The sequence below is a fragment of the Gobius niger genome (assembly GCF_951799975.1).
Source record: "Gobius niger genome assembly, chromosome: 11".
In the NCBI taxonomy this organism is placed as follows: Eukaryota; Metazoa; Chordata; class Actinopteri; order Gobiiformes; family Gobiidae; genus Gobius; species Gobius niger.
In genome coordinates, this window is record NC_136862.1 from 10837786 (window position 1) to 10860030 (window position 22245).

Consider the following 22245-nt stretch of genomic DNA (forward strand, 5'->3'; position numbering starts at 1 on the left):
GAGTCATCCAGATCACTTTCTCCTCCTTTGTCATTAATGTTATACTCAGTAAGTCCAGCTGATCTGAATAGGCAGTTACCTCCATGTGTGTCTGCTGCAGAAACAGTTTATTAGACTTTACACTTTTGTTTTGGCGATTTTCAGTGCTTGATTTGCTGGTTTGTGACATTCGTGTATACATTTATTATAGAACTATATTTCCAAGTTCAAGTCTGTTTGGTTATTGATTTATTTATAGCCAATATAACAAAAAAGGTACTATTACTAGGTACTAGATTTGTTGGGGGAAGTATTTGATCAAAAGCTCTTGTTGATCAAAAGTTGTCTGTCTGGTTTCAGTAACTTTGGGCCTTAGATGAGACTCACTCTGGACTCCACTGTCCAGGCGTCCCCTCCATAGCTGATCACAAGGCTTGTTTCCTTTTCACAGAGATTACACTCAAACCTTTTCTCACATTAGTTAGATGGACTTTTACCCCCATTAAGTTAAAACTGAATCACTGCCCAAACTCATCCTAACATCTCAACTCATTTCAGAACCATTCCTCACATCGTGAAGAGTTTTAATCATGTTTAACAGCTTTCAAGAGCAAAGCATTTATAACAATTAGCCTTCATCCGGCTATTTGTTTTTAGCATCGTTGCCACTTCTGGCGATTTATTCTTTTCACTTACTGTTTGCAAAAGCAATATAATACAAAGGGGTACAATGGATTAATTCTACCACAAACCCTCTTTAAAGGAGGTCCACTACATTATTACATTAAATGTGACACTAAGTTTATTTGCCATTCATTGTACGGCCCTAACATGGGATGTGCACGGCACAGCCCTCTAGAGTGAATGAGCGGGAGCCTGTTTTGTTTTCATTGACTGGCCCAGTCCATTGTGTGTCTCAGCCCTCTGGCTGCCGCTGCTCATTATGTTAACATTGTTGTCCTAAACACGAAGGTCTCCCAGAATTCAAACGGTCAGAATAAGCGGCAGCACGGAAATATCCGTTAGTGTTTTGTTGACTTTCCATTGCACCTGTTACTCTTTAAGTTGCTCTCATATTTTGGAAGGAAATTGTTAACTCTGACTTGGTAATAAGTAAAGTTTTATCTCGTCTTCCGAGCACAGTGCAACTTTTTCCAACTGATTTCCAGTGGAGTCTTTCCGTATTACTCATTTTTACATTTGAGTTGCAGCTCATACTTCGAGCATGTTTCCATTCTTTTAAAAGTTAACTAAAACTTGTATTTAGTTAGTTGTGTATGTGCTTTTTACTATTACTTACAACTTTATTTGAAAGCAGTATTTAGACACAATTCAGTTATATGTTTTTTGTAATACTGAAGGTAAAGTATCCCCTCTGAGTGCTAGTGTAGCCCCAGGAGTCCCCTCACTCCTGGTTGAAACATCTCCTATATCCGTGTTTTTCATAGTTTGTCTGTTATTAAGATTTTTTTTTTGCACAACCCTGAATATTGCATAACTGCTGTCCCTGTCTGGGTCCCTGCTGAAGCTGAGAATGCGGCTCCTTCTAAGATGACAGGGCCGCCACGTTGGTATCTCAGGTAATGGAAACCTAGGATCTGTCGGCTGGTTGTCAGTGTTTGTCTCCCAACCTCTTTTACCATGCCATGACCCATGCAGCCTCTCTCTGCCTGTGTGCAGGTCTTTAACAACATTGGAAAGAACAAGGAAAAGGAATCGGGTACCTGACGTTTAGGGGGTATTGTATTATATTATGTTTTTTCAAAGCACGACCTTAAGTCAAACTATATGCAATGGTTTAAATAACTTGCTTTGGCATTGATATAGATAGATAGATAGATAGATAGATAGATAGATAGATAGATAGATAGATAGATAGATAGATAGATAGATAGATAGATAGATAGATAGATAGATAGATAGATAGATAGATAGATAGATAGATAGATAGATAGATAGATAGATAGATAGATAGATAGATAGATAGATAGAGTCAAAAAATGTACCCAAATATATCTGGATTAAATAGGTAGCGAAATGGAGCTGTGGGTGAGTTAGTGTGCCTCAGAGCCAGCCTGATCAGGGAAGAGGAGACCTGGTGAACTGCCGAACCATCCTGTGACCTTGAGAGGGCCCAGGGTGAGGTCTTGTGATATCATGCGGTCTTCAATACGAGCTGCTGTCTCCGTATTGGACTGGCATTTAATTCACGTGTTACATCAGCTCAAGAACACTCGGGGGTGTAAATAGTCCGGAAATGTGCAATGAAAGGACTGGATATAATGTGTAAACAATTAAATACTAATGGAAACTTATGCACAGTTAGCTGGATTTGAACCCTGGACCTTTAAGTTTCTGGACTTGTGCTGTCCCTCCTCTGGGCTGTCATGATGCCACACTTCGACTCCAAGTCCAAATTTGGAGGCGTAATCATTTTCAAAAGGGAGGGAGTAACTTTAGTTGCTCTGCAAATCCGAAGTGAATATAAACACATCAGATGTGATTATTGGATTATCTGATTACTCCAGTTTTGCCAATTTTTCTGACCATGTAAACCTCACCAGTGTGACAGTTCCACCCGCCTGGACTCCATTGTCCATTTACGCCTGTGTGTGAATAGGAATGCTTTGTGTGTGCGGCTGTGGGACACCAGGTGCATAGCTGATAAGATATTATCCAGCTTGTTTCCATGTTTGTATTTCATGTGAATTAAATATGTAATGTATGATTTTGAATTTACATGTGGTGTTCCAGGTCAGTGCTGACTGTCCCTGACTGTCTAACACTGACAGTCAGGGACAGGGTTTGAAAGCAGATCACTTGAGGAACTGAACTGCATGGCAGTGTGCCCATGGCACTGTAAATTAAGCCTGTGCTTAGCCAAGCCTGCACTGCTACTGTTCAGATTGATGGTAATGTTGACCTGTTGAACTTAGAGCAAGCAGAGACTGTGCAAGACTGGTGTTCACTTTCATCCTCCATATTTCCCCTTTTCCCCTCTAGACAGATCAAAAACCGTTCGAAACTGCAGGGGACTGATGGCTCTTTTGATGTCACCAGAGACACAGTAGTCTCTATTTTGTATAGATCTAACATTAACCATTCTTAGCTGGTTAATATTAGCTAAGAATGAAAATATAATTTAAGTTTCAGTTTAGTTTCAGTTTTACTAAGAGTTAATTGTTTGTGACACAGTGATGTGCAATTGTTCTGGTTGTTTTATTTTAGTCTTTTATAATTATACGGTTAGTTACTGAAATGCCTTAATAAGCCCTCACATTATGAAACAATGCATACAGACCTCAAAGTGATGGATAACTCACATACTAGAAAAAATATGCTGCTTGTGTTCAAGTTCAGTTATGTCTTTGTTGACAAAATACTTTGAATTGAGTTAAAATGATTATAGATAGGTGGCACGGTAGTACAGCGGTTAGCGTTCGTGCTTCACAGCTAGAAGGTCCGGGTTCGATTCCCACCAAGGACGGGGCCTTTCTGTGTGGAGTTTACATGTTCTCCCCGTGTCTGCGTAGGTTTCCTCCGGGTACTCCGGTTTCCCCTACCGCTAAAAACATGTACAATAAGTTGTATGAGAGTGTGTTTGAGAGTGCGCATGGGGGGGTTAGGGTTCATTAACTTGCACTGTCCCTACCAAATAAACCATAAATAAAAAAATAGATGAAAATGCTTCTCTAAGTTAGAAGTATATTTAAGTAGCGTTTCTTATATTATACGTTGTTATAAGGGGAAATGATTTGCTAAAGGTTTTTCTTCCTCCAATATTAAATCAGCAGAACAGTAAATCTGAAAATAACAAAGCTACACTTAATATGACATGCTTATAAAAAGCCTCTCTGTTGTTGTACAACTCTCAATTTGTACATTTCCGTATTTGTTGCCTCACACTGTAGAGCAAAATGAATGTTTCACCCTGATACCCACTAATAACGCACAGATTGTAATTGTATGAAGTTCTGTCGTCAACAGAAAATACAGTTTATTGCAGCAACTCACTGCACACTTGCTCAAGTTGAATGCCTTTGTTCCTTGCATAATGCATGAGTGAACTGAGGAGCATCTTCGGGTATAGTGGTATAAAATCATTCAATTATGTGGGTAACTATCTCCAGTGAGTGAAGATATTGCCTCCGCTATGTTAGTCTACAGAACATAAGTCTGTTGAATCAAGACAGATGGATACCTTAACAAACATGGGTGACGTTTCAGAATTCATCCAAATTCTGTCTTTAGATGCCAAAGTTTATGACAAGAAGAATTCTTCCTGATTGGAAGTATGTTAGTGATATTTGGCCCAGAGTAATAAGCATTGTTTTTACTGATTTTGTTTTATCACACAGTGATTGCTTAAACTGTTGGTGGGGCCTGTGCATTAAACAGAACACACCTAAACTATAGAACAATCTCTACAGACTGACACATAGACACCGACTCATATTGTGAAACTATACGCACTTGCCAAAATAGAAAATACTTTATTTCAGAGCCATAAAAGTTAAAAAGCAGATCAGTAGGGTGTACCATATTCAATTCAATTCAGTTAAATTCAAGTCAGTTCAATTCAATTCAATTCAATTCAACTACTGCAACAGACTCGGGGTCCAAAGAGCGTCAGAGACTACAAATTGGTGTATCTATTCCTCGTCTCTGATATAAAGTCTTTTTCTATTTTTTCTATTTTTTTTCAAATGATGAGTGCTTTTTCATCTGCTTCTCTCCATGAGCACCGTCTGTTTGCTGGATAGCAGTAGCTCCCTGTTATAATTTCTATGGAACGAGTCTGTTCCATTTCCAAACGCCCTTCTTGGCCACAGACGGAAAACACTGTCCTCTTCTGACTTTTCATCTCTCCTGTGATAGATAATTTAGTGTATTAGATTCTTATGCTGCAGTTATGTCTGTCTGTAAAGAACAGAAGATTAGAAAATTGGTTTAATTCCCTGTTTATTCCCAGTAATTACCATTAATTTCCATTGCACATTAACAACATTGAAAATTGCCAGAATTTTCCACCCTACACGCTATTTGTTTGCACATATGACATTCTCATTCATTGTTACCAGTGAAATCTACAAAAGGCAGATGTGTAATGCACATTAGTGGTTTGACCCATTCCTTATCTGTCTGCCCTGTGGCCACTGGGATTAGTTTACACTCTGATTCAGCCTCATTGACAAGAGCTCTGCAGTGTGCCAACATGCGTGTTATTTATTAAAAGGATGTATCTTCTTGCTTTCTGTACTGTAACTGCAAACAAAGAGATGGGACCTTGACTTCCTGGCTTAACAAGAATTGTAATTAATTGCTTCTAGCCTTTACTAACGGAATTTAAGAGTAAGATTAGGCTCGCTTTAATTACACTAAAGTTGCTCTCCTCATTCGGGACTACTATACATGTCTTCACAGTGGGATATTTAGATTTCTGTTTCTTGGGTGGAAATAATTAATGAGTTCATGGCACTTAGACTACAATATGTTTGCACATTTAGACCTACTAGAACATGAAGTGTTATTCTACCCACAAATCTCATGTTTTTACACAGGAGCTTCTTCCTTTAAGTACAGAGCTTACATCTTCTCAGATGACCGCTGTACAACACACTGGAGACTGGACGTTAAGGGAGGCAGCGTTTTTCAGATTAAGGGCAGCGAGGCTTTGATTGGCTGTCTTGGAAATTGATACAGAGCCTGCCTGTTATTGGTTTACTTTTGCATCAGGTTTACATCCCGGAAAGGTGATCTTGGTGGATCTACATGCAGGTTTATGTTCAAGCTTGCAAGGGGGGATGTCAGTGACAGTCTTCTGGTCACTAACTGAGAAGAATAGGATATCAATTTGTTAGAGGCGGAGGGCATAGTTTCCCATGCTTTGGGGGGAACTAGATGCTTCGGGGAGAGTTTCTATTTTGACATTTCAATCAAACTAGAAGTTGACAAAAACAAATGTTTGTATTGACAATAGAAAAGAGCAGTGGTCACCAACCTTTTTCAATCAAAGATCACCTTTTTTTTTAATGAATTCTTCATTATAGCGTTATAATCAAGCTACAGTTGATACGATTACTAGTATTATTAGTGTATAATCTGTTCCCAGATGAAACTCACTATTTCCAGCCTACATGTTGCCCAATTAATATTTATTAGGGGACAAAAATTCAAAATGAGCAAGTTGCATGGGCAACTTTGAATTGATAATTTATGAATTCTTCTTATGAGATCTTCTGAGGCTGTACTAAAGATCTGTCAGAGACCACTGGCCTAGAGCATCCTACCAACAAGGTATTAAACAGGAAACACTAAAGTGTTAAAGGTGTTAACTCCCTTTTCACTGGCACTCCTATCGGGGTAAGCCTATCCCAGGCAATCACTTATCTGCGGTGCTGACAGATCGTGGCTGTGTCACAGACAGTAATGGGAGAAGAGCTGTCAGCCAGCTCACTGTTCGTGTGTGCTAAGTGGCAATAGAGTCCACGGACCTATCAACACCCTAACCCCTCCCGCTCAATGGGGAGGAAGAGAGCATTTGTACATTCATAATGTTCTATTTTGTGTCCATTTTAATAGCTTCATAGGAAGTAGCTAGAACAAGATATAAAGATGTGTAACAAAAGTTCAAATCTTCAGTTTGAGTCTCTATAACATGATCTTTTCGTTCATGTCATGTTTGTTCTTTAACTGGAGAGGGCACTCTGGTTCATCTTAAATGGTTAGAGTTCCTAGAAGGAGGAATTATTCATCTATATTTAAGTAAATGCTATAATCAATAATGCATTTTGCTCTTCCAGTACAGACTTTCTGATTTGTCTGCATTTATTCTCTGTTGTCCTCACATGACCTGACTATCACAGGGATATGTAACAAAAGCTTGTCTGCTGTAGGTATTTACAAATTAAGAAGGTTATTAATAATTGTTACACGTTTCTTTGGTATACCTCTTTGTTCAATAATCCTGCTTCATGCACTATGCATTCCTTATCAATTATAACAATTATTTTTCTTGCAATTATCTCCATACAATGTCTAAGCAAGTTATTTTTGGGCCTCGATCCTTGTTGGCCAGCCTGGCGTAACGTGGCCCTCTGTCTGAGGCCGTGGTAACCATAGCAGACCTTGGAAAGTGAAATGTGATACTGTGGACCTCTGGGCTGTGTTTCTGAATCACAACTCCATAATGAGCTGCAGAGCTCAGGCTGCATCAAAGATGCAGCACCTGAGTATCTGTTTCAGTCCACAATGTACAACAGAGGAGTGTCACCTGTACAGAGGAATGGAGGCGATGGGCTCTGAGACAGCAGACCCAAAGCTCTGCATTGAACTGCTGTGCTGTGGTGCATGCCCACCTGCCCACTGGTCCCTGAAAACATAAACAACACATTCAAATCCACACATTTAAAGCCATGGATACCAATTAGATTTATGTATATATTATTTTATAAGATTAATTAATATTGTAAAATATAGTGTAACGATAATATTTAAAAAGAGACTGATAATACAACTCTTTTCAAACAGAATGACTTTGGAAAGACCATGTGCTCTGAATCACACCTTTATTGTGAGTAAGTGGATGCTGACTGTCCCAGATGTACTCACCTTTCTTTTCAACTGTTGCTCTTATTTATATGATTTCATCATTGTAATTTATTGTTGTTGTTGTTTGTAGCTTGTTCAATTATGTGCCTCACTTTGTGTTTTCATTCTTCCAGGAATCTAACCCCAGCGGCTGACTCCTCTCACCCACCCGCATCACTATGAACTCCTCTTCAGTTCCCAAGTCCCGTCTGCTCTTCATCTTCCTCTCACTCATCCTCCTCCCTCACCCCTGCAGCCCCATCAAGCCTCAGGTTGTGGAGAGAGCCTCTGGCCCCCAGCAGCCCCAGCCTTTGGGAAACACCACTATCCATAAGTCTTGCGCAGGCAAAGTAGTGTGTAAACCAGGCATCCTGCTGCCGGTGTGGCTGCCACTCAACCCTCCAGTGGGGGAACAGGCAGGGAGGGCTATAGTTTACTTCCTCAGTCTAATGTACATCTTTCTGGGGGTATCCATTATTGCCGACCGCTTCATGGCTTCCATCGAAGTCATTACCTCCCAGGTATGTTTGCTGTCCAGTACATTTAACCACATACTTGGTGTTTCAATGAAGTCATCAGATAGAGGATGTAACAAATATTTCATAGGAAAAGGAGGTGACTATTACCCAACCAAACGGGGAGAGTGTCGTCACTACAGTGCGCATTTGGAATGAGACCGTGTCCAACCTCACATTAATGGCTCTGGGCTCCTCTGCACCAGAGATCCTGCTGTCTGTTATTGAGGCAAGTGTTTGGACAGTCAAACATTTTAAGATATGTGAAAGTAAATGTTACTTTTTTACTGTTTTTCAGGTGTGTGGACACCACTTTGATGCAGGAGAACTTGGGCCAAGCACCATAGTGGGCAGTGCAGCTTTCAATATGTTTGTGATAATAGGTTTTTGTGTGTCGGTAATCCCAAATGGAGAATCTCGAAAAATTAAACACCTGCGTGTGTTCTTCATCACATCTTTCTGGAGTATCTTTGCCTATATTTGGCTCTACCTCATTCTGGCTGTCATCTCCCCTGGGATTGTAGAGGTTTGTATTCAGATCATAATGACAATCTACTGATTAATTTGTGAAAATGACTATCTATTAAAGATGACTGTGTTTTTCAAGGTCTGGGAGGCCATAGTAACGCTGTGTTATTTCCCCGTGTGTGTAATCCTGGCATGGATTGCTGACCGTCGGCTACTTTTTTACAAATACATGAACAAGCGTTACCGTGCTGATAAAAGACATGGTATTGTAGTGGAAATGGAGGGAGACTTGGAAAACAAAGGCATTGATGGAGTAATAGATGGAAAGTTCTCAGACTGTGCTTCATGCCCTGCAAACTCTTCCAGTGTGACTGTCTCTGTGCAGACAGGAAATGAATTAGATCAGAACAAAGATGAGGTAAATGTGTGGCTTTGGGTGTTAGCTTCAACAACGTACTGACCTGTGAACTAAGAGGCTGATTGCTTGTCTTCAGGTAGTCAGAATCCTGAAGGACTTGAAGGAGAAACATCCAGACAAAGATATAGACCAGTTAATTGAAATGGCCAACTACTCCTCCCTGGTTCATAAGAAAAAGAGCCGTGCCTTCTACCGTGTCCAGGCCACTCGCATGCTGATCGGTGCTGGAAACATACTGAGGAAACATGCAGCGGACCATGCGCGGCGCAGTGCTGCAGCCCAGGCTACAGACCTGGCCACATGCTCACAAGTCTGCTTTGAAAGTGCCCAGTACCAATGTACAGAGAACTGTGGACAGCTGAGCCTCTGGGTAATCCTCGAAGGTGGCACGGGACAGAACATCTTCCTTGTTGATTATTGTACTGAAAATGGCTCAGCAAATGCCGGGGCTGACTATGAGTTCTCTGAGGGTACCCTCATGTTTAAACCAGGTGAAATACGAAAAGAGATAAAGGTGAGACAGTGTAAAGCAAAAATATAAAACACTGAATATTTCGTTTTGAGGAATATGTTTTAATATGTTATAATGTGTGTGTTTTTTAAAATTTTCAACCGAGCAAATTGATTTACTATATGAATACAATACAGTTATGAATGAACAATTAGATAATGTTCGATACTTTATGCCTACAGGTGGGGATATTAGATGATGATATCTTTGAGGAGGATGAGCATTTCTTTGTACGTCTTCAGAACCTTAGATTAGAGGACGGTGGTTCTGAGGGTCTGGGATCTCCACCTAAGGGCCGACTGGTGGAGCCTCATGTGGCTACCATCACTATCTTAGATGATGACCATGCTGGAATCTTCACCTTTGGGCAGCAGGTGCTGCGGGTCAGCGAGAGCACAGGAATACTCACAGTGACTGTAGCCAGAAACTCAGGCTCCAGGGGAACAGTGTCTGTGCCCTATCACACAGAGGATGGCAGCGCTAAGGCCGGGGTGGACTATGAGGAGACCAAAGGAGAGCTGGAGTTCACCAATGAACAAACCAGGTGAGCTAAGTATGCATAATGTATCTAATGTGTGAGCAAGCCAAAGGCAAATTTCTGCCGTCATTGTGCAAGGCAGACAATAAAGTTTTTATTTTTTCTATTTCTATTTCTATCATTATACTGTATGTATCCGATGTTTGGGGAACAATCACTATTGCTAAGTAATAAAACAAATATTACAGCTGTCTTTTTGCTTTAACAATATGCATAGAGTCTGTTTTATGGGCTGTTCCTACCTAGCTTGTTAGTTTTACTTGTTAGCTGAGGAATTAGCAGCTGGCCTGACTCTGAGATAATCCCGTTTGTGGTCAGGTGTGGGAACCGCTGAGCCACGTGGATAATGCCAGATCCTTTTACCATTAAATTTTCAGCCTATATAAGGTGTGTGTGCACATGGGCTAATTGTGCACTTAAGGAGATGCCCAGTTATGCAATATATGTTATGTTGATGATAACATATTGAATACACAAGTCAGTCTGATATAAAAAAGAGCAATTTGTTACTTTTTACTTTTAATGAAACAGGATTAATTAAAACTGATCAAATAAAGCAAAGACACAGAACAATATGTTTAGAACTAAGTCATTTAAATGTCCAATGTGAAAAAATATTTGAGTTTCTATAATGAGTTGTGATTGTTTTCATTTGTGTGGAAATGTCTGCATAATGTTCTTTTTCTTGCTTGCATGCTTCCAGTCAGATTCTACAGGTGCACATTATAAATGTGTCAGAGTATGAGAAGCAGGAACACTTTTTCATTGTGTTGGAGGAACCCAAATGGCTGAAACGAGGCCTTTCTGGTGAGTCATACATAATGTATGTTTGGATATTATATACAATACATGCGCCATAATATAGTTTAGTCATGAGGATGTTCTCATTTACACCAGGCAGTACTGTGCACGTCATGTACAGTAGGTGCCTGAAGATCAAGTATCAAAACAACTCCAGTAACACATGAGCTCAATGAGCACACTGCTCCCTCTGCTGGTTCTGTCACAGCATTGCTTTACTCTCTCAATGTGGATTTGTATTATATATTACTATTTATAGTTTAAAGCTTTTTTGGGAGGCCATATAGTTGGGCTAAATGTGCTATGAGTGAAAATAAAGCTTAATGAATAATTATAAACATAATTTGAAAAATCTGACGCTTTTATTTCACAAACAAATAAAAATACACTAAAAATATTTGATGCATTGTCTGTCGTCACCAAGCATAACATGGCATAATGTTAAGCTTTGTCTTGTAGGTTTGCTTGTTGAAGATTTTTCCTTATTCTTTTTTTCTTATACTTATACTTCACTGATCACAATCACTTAGCTGATCAAAAAGTAATCATCACAATAATCATTTGTTGCAGCCCTGATTTAAACTGTATTTTGTATTTGTTCACAGCCTTGCTCCTGAACCAGGGTAAGAGTGTGTCAATTCTGATAATAATATTGCACACTGATTGCTTGCTGTTGCAAAGATTTCTTATCACCTTTATTAGAATGTTCTATTTGTAATTCTGTCACCATGGCATATTTGATGTACATCTATATTTCTCTATTTTCTTGCTGTATTTTTTGGTTTGTTGTTGATGCAGTTGAGAAAAGTCTTTTGCATGTTACAAACAACACAACATTGTCTTTGTTGAAGTTTAAATAATCTGTCCCTAATATTATGTCAGCCTAACTGAGAGCAATATGAGAATATTTGACATTTTCTACTAACAGATAATCCAACTCCCGAAGAGGAGGAAGCCAGGCGGATTTCAGAGATGGGCAAACCCATTTTAGGAGAGCACAGTCGGCTTGAAATTATCATTGAGGAGTCATGTGAATTTAAGGTATGTGTACATGTATATACTCTAGGCCTATCTAGTATTTACGTATATGTGAAACCTTGCATTTATAAATGGTTGTGATAAAACTACATAAAATGTATGCATCTAAAACATGATTGTTTGGTTTTTAATCATGCACATCAGACTCCCAATGGAGTTATAGACCAGGTATAGTCACGAGCATGCTGTGGTTTGTTTTCTGCTGCAACTTCTGCCTCTTAGCTATACCTAGTGTTTTCTCACAGAACCCTGTAAACATGAATTAATACACTGTATGAATGTTATTCTCATTGCATGTGACTTGAGCTGCTGTAGTATGCCTTTCTGCATGGGCCATTTAGAATGTGTGTTCATTCTTGTGTAATCTGTCTCTACAGAACACTGTGGATAAACTTATCAAAGATGCTAATATAGCAGATGTGCTAGGAACGCATTCCTGGAGAGAGCAGTTCATTGAAGCTGTAACTGTCAGTGCAGGTTGGTGTGACACTATCTTATTCCCCCAGTTTCCTTTAAAAAATAAATAAATAATGTTTTTCTTTTTCAGGAGATGAAGATGAAGGGGAAGAGCGACGCGTGCCGTCTTGCTTTGATTATTTTATGCACATTCTGTGCCTTTTTTGGAAAATTCTGTTTGCTTTTGTCCCTCCCACTGAATACTGGAATGGCTGGGCCTGCTTTATCGTGTCTATCAGTGTCATTGGTTTACTGACGGCCATTATTGGAGACCTTGCATCTCATTTTGGCTGCACTGTGGGCCTCAGAGACACTGTTACTGCAGTGGTGTTTGTTGCTTTGGGAACCTCACTTCCTGGTGAGTTCATAATATTTGTAAATAATAGATGCACTCAAGTATTGCTTTTTTGTTTGTTTGACAAGATATTTTTGCCTAGATGCTTTTGCAAGTAAAGTGGCTGCCACACAAGACCAGTATGCTGATGCCTCAGTGGGAAATGTGACCGGAAGCAATGCAGTGAATGTTTTCTTGGGCATTGGATTAGCCTGGTCTATAGCAGCGGTGTATTGGGAAGTCCAAGGGAAGGAGTTTCGCGTGGATCCTGGCTCACTTGCTTTTTCGGTCACATTGTTCACCATTTTTGCATTCTTCAGTATGGGAGTGTTGATGCTACGTCGAAAGCCATCCATAGGTGGAGAATTAGGTGGGGCTAAGATTCCAAAGGTCCTCACGTCACTACTATTCTTTGGATTGTGGTTCCTGTACGTCCTCTTCTCCAGCTTGGAGGCCTACTGCCATATTCAAGGCTTCTGAGAAAACAGAGCTGAGAAACTACCAACAGTCATTTGTACACATCTGCAGGACATTTATCGAACCTGCCATAACTGTTGGTGGAGAAGAAATCTCACATTTCAAAAGCTGCCATGGTTTTCTTATAGAGACATTGCATATGGCTAAAGTCAGCTGAAGACTGTCATGTTTTTATACTACCTGTCCCTGAATGCTTATGTGTCACAGGTCACATTAGATGACCAAACATTAAGACAATGATGTAAAAACATTGTACTGGTGTCAAGCACACTTTTTTCTCAGTATTTAGAAACTGAAACACAGAATGTTTTGTTGTACATGAAGTAAGACATTCCAAGCATTGTTTAGCTTCATTTAAAATCAGAAAATACCACATAATTGGCAAAAAAACATGAAGGTCCTAAATGCACTTACTAAAACAGTATTTTCACAGTGTTTCTAATCAAATCAAATCAAATCTCGGAGGGGTGTGGCACCTTCTATAACGGGCTCCTCTCAACTTGACCAAAATAATGATTTGGTCCTAATATCAGTGCTCACTAACAATCTGGACTCATCCTCTGCTGGCACAAAGGGGAGTGATGTAATGTTGAAATAATGCTGGAAAAAAATAAAAGCTACTAGCAAGATGTTAATGATAGTTGACAATTTAAGTCCTGAAATGATCAGAACAAGCCCAGAAAAGTCATCTAAACTTTATATACACGAAAGGACCACATGCATGAATAAAACACATCTACTGGTATGGTTTATTCTTATTTAAGAAAACATAACACTGTTAAATACTCAAATACCCAAATTGTTAGATGTCCTATAAATATTACATTATAAAGACAGATATGAGCCTCAGGTCCTTCAATGTATTATGTGCAACAGTGCACTGACACTGATGGATCTATTGGCTTTTCTTATCTTCATTCTCAAGGATCCATCCATTTTCTTCATTTTATAGTCACAGACACAGCAGTCTGGGCAGAGATTCCCAGACTTCCCTATCCAGCATGTCGTACATAATATTAATAATAATAATGATAATGCCTTACACTTGTATTGCGCTTTACAAGCCTTTACTACCAAGTTTCTCAAAGCGCTACACTGTAGTAATTATTCAGTCACTCCATACTTGGTGGTGGTAAGCTACTGTTATAGCCACAGCTGCCATGGGGTAGACTGACAGAAGCGAGGCAACCAGTCTGTGCCATCGGCCCCTCCGACCACCACTAACCACTCACTCACTACATTCAACCAGGCTTCCTGGTGTTTCCAAACAGTCTCCCATCCACCGACCAGGTCCTTCCCTGCTTAGCTTCCGGCTGGTTCCTCTCTATGAGAAGGAGCAGCAACTGCACCCCAAGCTCCTCCCAGGTGACGGAGCTTATCATCGTATATCTGAGCGTGCGCCCAGCATTTTATTATTAATATAATTATTTATTAAAACAATGCTTCGAATATTTTACTTGTGCATAATGGAACCAAATGGGCTACCTGTTTTACGTTTTGAAATCAAGGAATATTGTCTTTTAATAATAATAACACCTTGAATTTGTGTAGCGCTTTTCAGGACACTCAAAGCGCTACACAATAGCACATCACAATGTGCGCGCACACCCACCCACACACATACGCGCACACCCACCCACACACCCACCCACACGCATACACGCACACCCACCCACACACCCACCCACACACCCATATCCAACAGTTGAGTTTTACACATTTTATTTTGGTGGCCAGTAGCCTACCTGAAATGGCAGCCCTTCTACAATCACAGGTTGATTGCACAGGTTGATTGCATTTTAAAACATCATTACCTCTCATTTACCATCAGAACATGCTGCACTTTGTAAACATTGTAAGAGTTTAAACTCCTATGGACCTTAAAAGTAAGACCAAGGTTTGTCATTAGTTGCCAAACCTTTGGCAACATTGGATTAGAAATGCCATTACTTTGAGGTTGTCTCTTCAATATTAACCTATAATATGTGGAACTATATACAAGCTTTATATAGAGGATTCGTAATCATTATTTTCTACAAATAAACCGCAAACGAGGTTACTTCACTAGTGTTAACTAATCAAAACAAATGCGCAACATAGGCTACTCCAGAAGAAACTTAAAGGTGCGTTATGCAACTTTTTATGTGGAAATGTTTTATTTTTATTTGTGCATATTTGACCTTTCAGTGACCCAGCGGTCTTTATTTCACCTATATTTTCCATCACTTCCATCGTTTTTAGAGTGTCTGGTAGGTTTTAGCGGCCGACGGTCTCTCCCACCAGGAAACCTACAAACCAATGGACACTTGAGTGCTGTAGAGGCCTCATCTGTGATGGAAAGTAAAGGCGCCATGATAACCACTCAAAAAGATCAGTTTCGCACAAATATCAAGTTTCTATTTCCACATAAAAAGTTCCATAATGCATCTTTAAACATTGTATCGTGGTATTCAAAGACATTTTTTTAGGGAGTGGTATTTTTTTTAGGATGTGTTATTTTCATCCTGAACACATTCAGCGTACTGTCATGGTAAAAGAATCACACTGTATCTTGTGGCAATTATATTATTAATATGTCAAATTGTAAGATAGCAACACAGCGAAATTCAAGCTTACAGTGACTTGTTTTGCACGTGCACAAAAAGCATAAAAGAATGTTGACTATTACTTATGAACCTAATAAAAAAAATGAATGAACCCTTGCCTGTTGCTAATTGAAAATACCGTATGTTTACATGTATCTGTTCCATACATAATTTTGAAAATCTATCAAAATGAGGAAAAATAAATAAAACACAAACTAAACTAAAACATGGGCCGGTCCTGGGCAATATTATAAACCTGAGCAATAATTACAAATCTGATCTGCCATCCATCCATGTTTTCTTCTTTTCGTAATGTAAGAACCAAACAAACCGGAATGATAGCCGTTGTCGTCAGTGAGTCTGCCTTCTTCCGTCGTCCTCTTTCTGGGTCAATGTTCATTTAACCGAGGTGCCATGAACGCAGCGGAGGAGCCGAGCGGAGCACAGGACAACATGGCTGCCGCTGCAGGCCGACACTACGGGGAAGGCGGCAGGGCTACGAAAAGAATCAAAACGGATGAAGGAGGAATGACAACGGTGTGCCCCGTGTTTCTTTCTTGATCTGTTCGTGTGTTTATCTTAACGAGTATGATAATTTTGTCTTGTGTAGCGGTGTGTTGTAGCTAATGCTAGCTGCCTCGCTAAAACACTAGTAGTAGCAGGCCTTTACCTGCAGCCTAAATGATTGTGTCCGATGATGACAATGAATGAAGAGTTTGTCTTTAGGAGGGCTACGATGATCCCCACAAGCCGCTGCCCTCCCCGGTGGTGCACATCAGGGGCCTGGTTGACGGCGTCATGGAGGCAGACCTAGTGGAGGCACTGCAAGAGTTTGGCACCATCAGGTATCGCCATATGCCACAGTACATGACCAGTCGACCTGGAGTACGTGGGCGCAGTCTTTTAATAATTGTTCTTGTTTTTTTTAAGTTATGCTGTTATGATGCCCAAGAAGCGTCAAGCTCTGGTGGAATTCGAGGACATGAATGGTTCCTGTAACGCGGTCACATATGCGGCGGAGAACCAAGTGTACATTGCAGGGCACCCCGCATTCATCAATTACTCAACCAGCCAAAAGATCTCCCGTCCTGGGGACTCCGATGATACGCGCAGTGTCAACAATGTCCTGCTGCTCACCATCATAAACCCCATCTACCCAATCACCACGGTACAAGTCCCAGTCATTTGTTTTATGTGTTGACTCAAGTTACTAAATTGTGTTAACACACTGTGCCTTGTGTTCACAGGATGTGCTATACACCATATGTAACAACTGTGGTCCTGTTCAGAGGATTGTCATCTTCAGGAAGAATGGCGTTCAGGCCATGGTTGAATATCCTTATGATCACATTAGTACTGTCACTGTGTAGGAGGTATCTGTAGCTTGTAAAATGCCGTCGATACATTTTACTCATCACCAAGTCTTGTCACCTTAACACAATGCTTGTACATTTGACTCGGTTCAAAGTGCTCAGCGTGCTAAAGCATCTCTCAATGGGGCAGATATCTATTCTGGATGTTGCACTCTGAAGATTGAATATGCTAAGGTAAGTGCTAGTGTAATAGCTGTAACTGTGTTAACTTACTTTTAAAGGAATAGGCCACCGTTTTTACATACTGAGATATGTTCTTACCTTAGCTTTGACGAGTTCTTTAGGACCTGTCGGATCTTCCCCCGTGCCTTCAGTCACGTAAACACAACGCACAACTCCTCTATAGCTCCAAAACAGGTCAAGATAGAAGCTACCAAGCTCTTGCACGTTTTCCCTATTTAAATATGGTTACGTGAAGTGTTCCACTACAAAGTATAATTACACAAAATTAAACAATGTGGATTTTCTAAGCGGATAAAAGGGGGAACTATATTGTAAGGCGTAGTAATACCATGAGTAGTTTGGCATCCGCACAGTAAAGTGAAGATTACTGCGCAGTAAAGTGAAGATTACTGCGCAGATTTCGAACTACTCCTGGTATTATTACGCCTTACAATATAGTGCCCCCTTTTATCCGCTTAGAAAATCCACATTGTTTAATTTTGTGTAATTACACTTTGTAGTGGAACACTTCACGTAACCATATTTAAATAGGGAAAACGTGGAAGAGCTTGTTAGCTTCTATCTTGACCTGTTTTGGAGCTATAGAGAGGGGGAGAGGCTAAATGCTAACGCCGTCTGCGATGTGTTTACGTGATTGAAGGCACGGGGAAGACCAGACAGGTCCTAAAGAACTCGTCAAAGCTAAGGTAAGAACATATCTCAGTATGTAAAAACGGTGGCCTATTCCTTTAAGATGCGTGTACTAGTTAGTGTAATTGTGATAATGCTGGTGTCCACAGCCAACACGCCTCAATGTCTTCAAGAATGACCAGGACACTTGGGACTATACCAATCCCAACCTGAGCGGCCAAGGTAACGCGCAGCCTCACCCATAGAGACCCCTCCTTCTTCTCTTCTTCTCTCATGCCACTTTATGGGATGTAGGGCTCACTGCCTCAAGGGATATTGCCTTTGATCACTGATGTAACACAACTGTAGTGTTCAATGTCAGAGGCAATATTTCTGTGATCAGTCTTCATGCACTAAGTAAGGGCAGGAGGAGCAGCCTTAAGTGCAGCCAACCCTAGTATCGGACTAATGCATGTAAAGACAAATCTCATGAAAGTGCCACTATTTTATTCAAGGTCACCTTCCCAGTAGAGCATGTCACAGCCAAGCAACCTCACAGCCCTGCAACTGTAAACACGTCTTAAACACTCTTTGCCTGCTTTCAAACATGGTGGAGATTTTTGACATTTAACATCTTTTTGTGAGAGTTTGACTCAAAAGGTTTGGCTATTCTAAAGTCATTGTGTTTGTTTAAGTATAGCTTAATACATAAGACGATCAATGTAATAATTTCTGTTTAGCGTGGCTGCCTTAGAATCCACTGGTACTCCTTGTGTCCTCACTTTGCAAAACGTATACAGGCCTACCTCAACCTGCAAGCAGACACATGCTGCCAAAGACACACTGCCTTCTACAGTGACCGCATAACTGCACCTACAGCTACAACAGATCCAAACCTCGTCAAACATCGGACACAGCGGGGCAACAAACACTGGAACACATCCTCAACTCCGCACCTGGGGGCATCAATGGGCATCCACCACTCCAGCATGTGTCAACGAAAGTCATTTTACTGTTGATGGACAATAGCTGTCATTTCAAAGACAAAATACGTTGAGGCATCTTTCATATACACCACAAAGTTAAAAGCATCTTCCAGCACCTTGGTGAGCCTGAGGAATCACAACACATTGATGAGGCGGGAGTCTGTTGTGTGGTCTTTGTGACCATGCCTCCCAGCCCTGGAAGTGAACTGCTCTAACACAACCACAGGAAGCAACAAAGGAAATTTCAAACACACTCTTGACAAGGCAACAGATGTCGACACACATGCTCTCAAATACAGCTTGCCTCCCAATCTACGGTGCCGAACACAACATGAAAACCCGACATACAGAGCCGAGCGGCCATGACAGCACATGGACATGCAGATACTCCAGAGGTCTTACTGTTGTGCACTAGACGCCTTTTAAACTTTGCACCACGTACGTCCATGAGAGTCCATTGTTACACAAAGAAGAAACATCCACAGGGGGGCCTATGAAGAGACATGAGCATCAAACACCTGCCCAGCATACAGCACAGACTCAAACAGATAAGATACCCTCCAAAGCTCTCCTCATTTATGGACTGCTATTCTGCTTTCTTTCCCTACTCTTCATCTCCCTCTTCTCTGTGCTTTTCCTGTGTTGTTCTTTGTTTCATTTTTTCCTTTTTTGCACTGGCCCATAGTGATGCCTTAACACCTCCCGTGTGATGCAGGTTTGGCTCAGTGTTTCTGTGGACAGACAGCCCACTCTCTAAAAGTTGCAAATGTCCTGCTAAGTGGTCAGAGCTTGGTAAGATGGAAATGATCTCCTAAACACTACTTTGGCAACGGCAAGAAGGAAGTGAAAACCAAGTGTGAGCATGAGGTCGGACTTTGCTATCTGCTGGCAATAAAGCAAGAAAAGGAAGGCAAATTTGAAGTGGAACTATGAGCTGAAGATCCGGTCAAAAGTTTGGCTGGCGGCATCCTTGCCGAAGACTACCATACCTGCCCACTGTGTCCCACACTCCATGTGTGGTGCTGTAAGTATTTATGAAAAACGACATACAACTGCACAACTACATCTGAAATTTGCATTCTGAATGATTGTGCTTTGTATATGGCTTTGTACAAAAACTCATCCTACAGTTCTGTAGTTGGTGTTAATGTAAAATCATAACCACTGAATTTGTTGTATAACACTTGTTTAAATACACCTCAAATGTAGAAACTTGGACATTGATGTAGACTGTATTCCAATAAAGCATGTAGAATGCAACAGGATTTCCACAAGTGACATTTTGACATATAATGCAAAGTGTTGTATGTGGTGCACTATAGTGTTGGCAAGTTTGCTTTGGTTTTGACATGTGTATGTGTACTGCCCTGCACAGATGCTGATGGTGAAGGCAGTTGGAACAATTCACAAGGTGTGTGTTTGTGTAAGGATAGCGCATACAATTTTGCAGAGAAAAAAAATTGGGGTTGGCTTCGGGCAGTAAAAATCTCCATTATGTATCTTGGAAGAGTGACTTAAAAATCCTACTTCTCTGGCTCTGTTGCATGTCAATCAAACCATGTCCCTTCTCACATTTTTTGGAAGAATTTGGCCCCATCCATAAACGAGCGTAACGTAAATACATTTTCATTGGCGATGTCTTTGCCGTTCTAGATCCGAATGCTAACCCTAACAAACGGCAGAGACAGCCAGCTCTTCTGGGAGACCATCCACCAGATTATGGTAATTGTTGCCAGTTGTCATTGATTGTGCTTGCATGCATGTGTGAGTTATGCATATTATGTCCTTAGGAGGTCCTCAAGCGGGTTACCATGGTTACAACGAGGACAGCTATGGGCCCCCTCCTCCTCACCGGATGGGTACAGGGATGGGAGGCCGAGGCCGTGGAACTCAGCGCTATGGTCCAGGGTTTGGACCTCCACCCCCAGAGTATGGACCACATGCCGAATCACCTGTTCTCATGGTTTATGGTCTTGAAGCAACTAAAGTCAATGCAGACAAAGTTTTCAACATATTCTGTCTCTATGGCAACATAGAAAGGGTGAGTCAAAATACCAAATATAGTATGAATCATTAACAATGGTCCATACCAACATTAAATATCTCCTTTCTGTTGAAGGTCAAGTTTATGAAGAGTAAACCTGGGGCAGCAATGGTGGAGATGGGAGACTGCTATGCTGTGGACCGAGCCATATCCCACCTCAACAACACATTTCTTTTTGGGCAGAAACTCAATGTTTGGTACAAACTAAGGAAAATGTAGTGGCTTGTACACTGAGGGATATACAAATCTTAACTGAAAGTTGTTTTCACAGTGTCTCAAAGCAGCAGGCGATTGTTCCAGGCCAATGCTATCAGTTAGAAGACAACACCAGCAGCTTCAAAGATTTCCATGGCTCACGCAACAATCGCTTCACTTCGCCAGAGCAGGCTGCCAAAAACCGGATCCAGCACCCAAGCAATGTTCTGCATTTTTTTAACGCAGCGCCAGATATCACTGAGGAATTCTTCACCCAGGTAAAAAGAGTGCCATCTGATTTGAGTTGATCTGTTAGTCAGTGTGTTGTGTTCATCATACAATGTATTATTTTTACAGGTCTGTGAGGAGCTAGGGGTCAAAAGTCCCTCAAGTGTGAAAGTCTTTACTGGAAAAAGTAAGAGAATGGGATAGTGTACAATATGGTTTATTCTAGTCTGTCTTATTTAATACTTATGACATTCCAGCATTTTGCTAAATTGAAGTGGCTTGTAATATAATGTCATTTGACCCATTAGGCGAGCGGAGTTCCTCTGGTTTGCTGGAGTGGGAATCAATCAACGATGCCATGGAAGCCCTTGCTTTGTTGAACCATTATCTAATGAAAAATTCAAGTAAGCCAACCTGAACAAAAAGATGTATCTATCAGTGCTTGTCGTCTTTCTTATGTTTTCCTCTTTGTTTTTTTAGGTGGGCCATATCCCTACACACTTAAGCTCTGCTTCTCAACCACGCACAATGCCAACTAAACTAATCATTTGTTTTTGTGTAGTGTAACGCTATAGCTTCTCATAAATCAATGAAGCATAAAAAGAGTTGCTCCTTAATGTTTCCACTTTTGTATCCATTTTACTTAAATTTAAGTTTTTACAAGTTTCCAACTGTGTGACATTGTTATGTAAATGAATGAGTAATGTGCACCTGAGTCTTTTATTTTTAAATAAAGTGGAGTACCTCTGTTTTATGGATATGACTGATGCTGTATATAGGTTTGGTACACTGTTAATGATGTGGTAAGGATTTCATAAAGTATAACATTTACAAACGACCTGTGGTAATTAGATTAGTTAAACTTGCGCGTGTAATTCTGTACTTGTACCTAAATTTGAGCAATATTTTAAGAACAT

The 22245-nt window shown here is 40.6% G+C and overlaps 2 protein-coding genes across 3 annotated transcripts; both read left to right on the forward strand.

Moving 5' to 3' along the window:
* The first annotated feature begins 8401 nt into the window (after positions 1 to 8401).
* slc8a2a (solute carrier family 8 member 2a) lies at positions 8402 to 13306 on the forward strand. The gene is made up of 9 exons (XM_079566232.1): positions 8402 to 8610; positions 8692 to 8970; positions 9047 to 9484; positions 9664 to 10025; positions 10723 to 10826; positions 11749 to 11861; positions 12236 to 12335; positions 12406 to 12672; positions 12752 to 13306. Exons 1-9 carry the CDS (start codon positions 8452 to 8454, stop codon positions 13126 to 13128), a joined length of 2199 nt encoding a protein of 732 aa, XP_079422358.1. The 5' UTR covers positions 8402 to 8451; the 3' UTR covers positions 13129 to 13306.
* A 2788-nt stretch (positions 13307 to 16094) lies between these two features.
* LOC306969838 (heterogeneous nuclear ribonucleoprotein L-like) lies at positions 16095 to 22077 on the forward strand. Of its 2 annotated transcripts, XM_079565539.1 has the most exons (14): positions 16095 to 16247; positions 16437 to 16555; positions 16641 to 16878; positions 16958 to 17043; positions 17161 to 17257; positions 18046 to 18118; positions 20237 to 20272; positions 20515 to 20583; positions 20652 to 20902; positions 20981 to 21102; positions 21177 to 21378; positions 21458 to 21515; positions 21637 to 21732; positions 21809 to 22077. In XM_079565539.1, the coding sequence occupies exons 1-14, from the start codon at positions 16125 to 16127 to the stop codon at positions 21865 to 21867; spliced, it is 1629 nt and encodes a 542-aa protein (XP_079421665.1). In that variant the 5' UTR covers positions 16095 to 16124; the 3' UTR covers positions 21868 to 22077. The 2 variants fall into 2 exon arrangements, with proteins under 2 accessions (XP_079421665.1, XP_079421666.1); XM_079565540.1 differs by lacking the exon at positions 20237 to 20272.
* Positions 22078 to 22245: the final 168 nt, after the last annotated feature.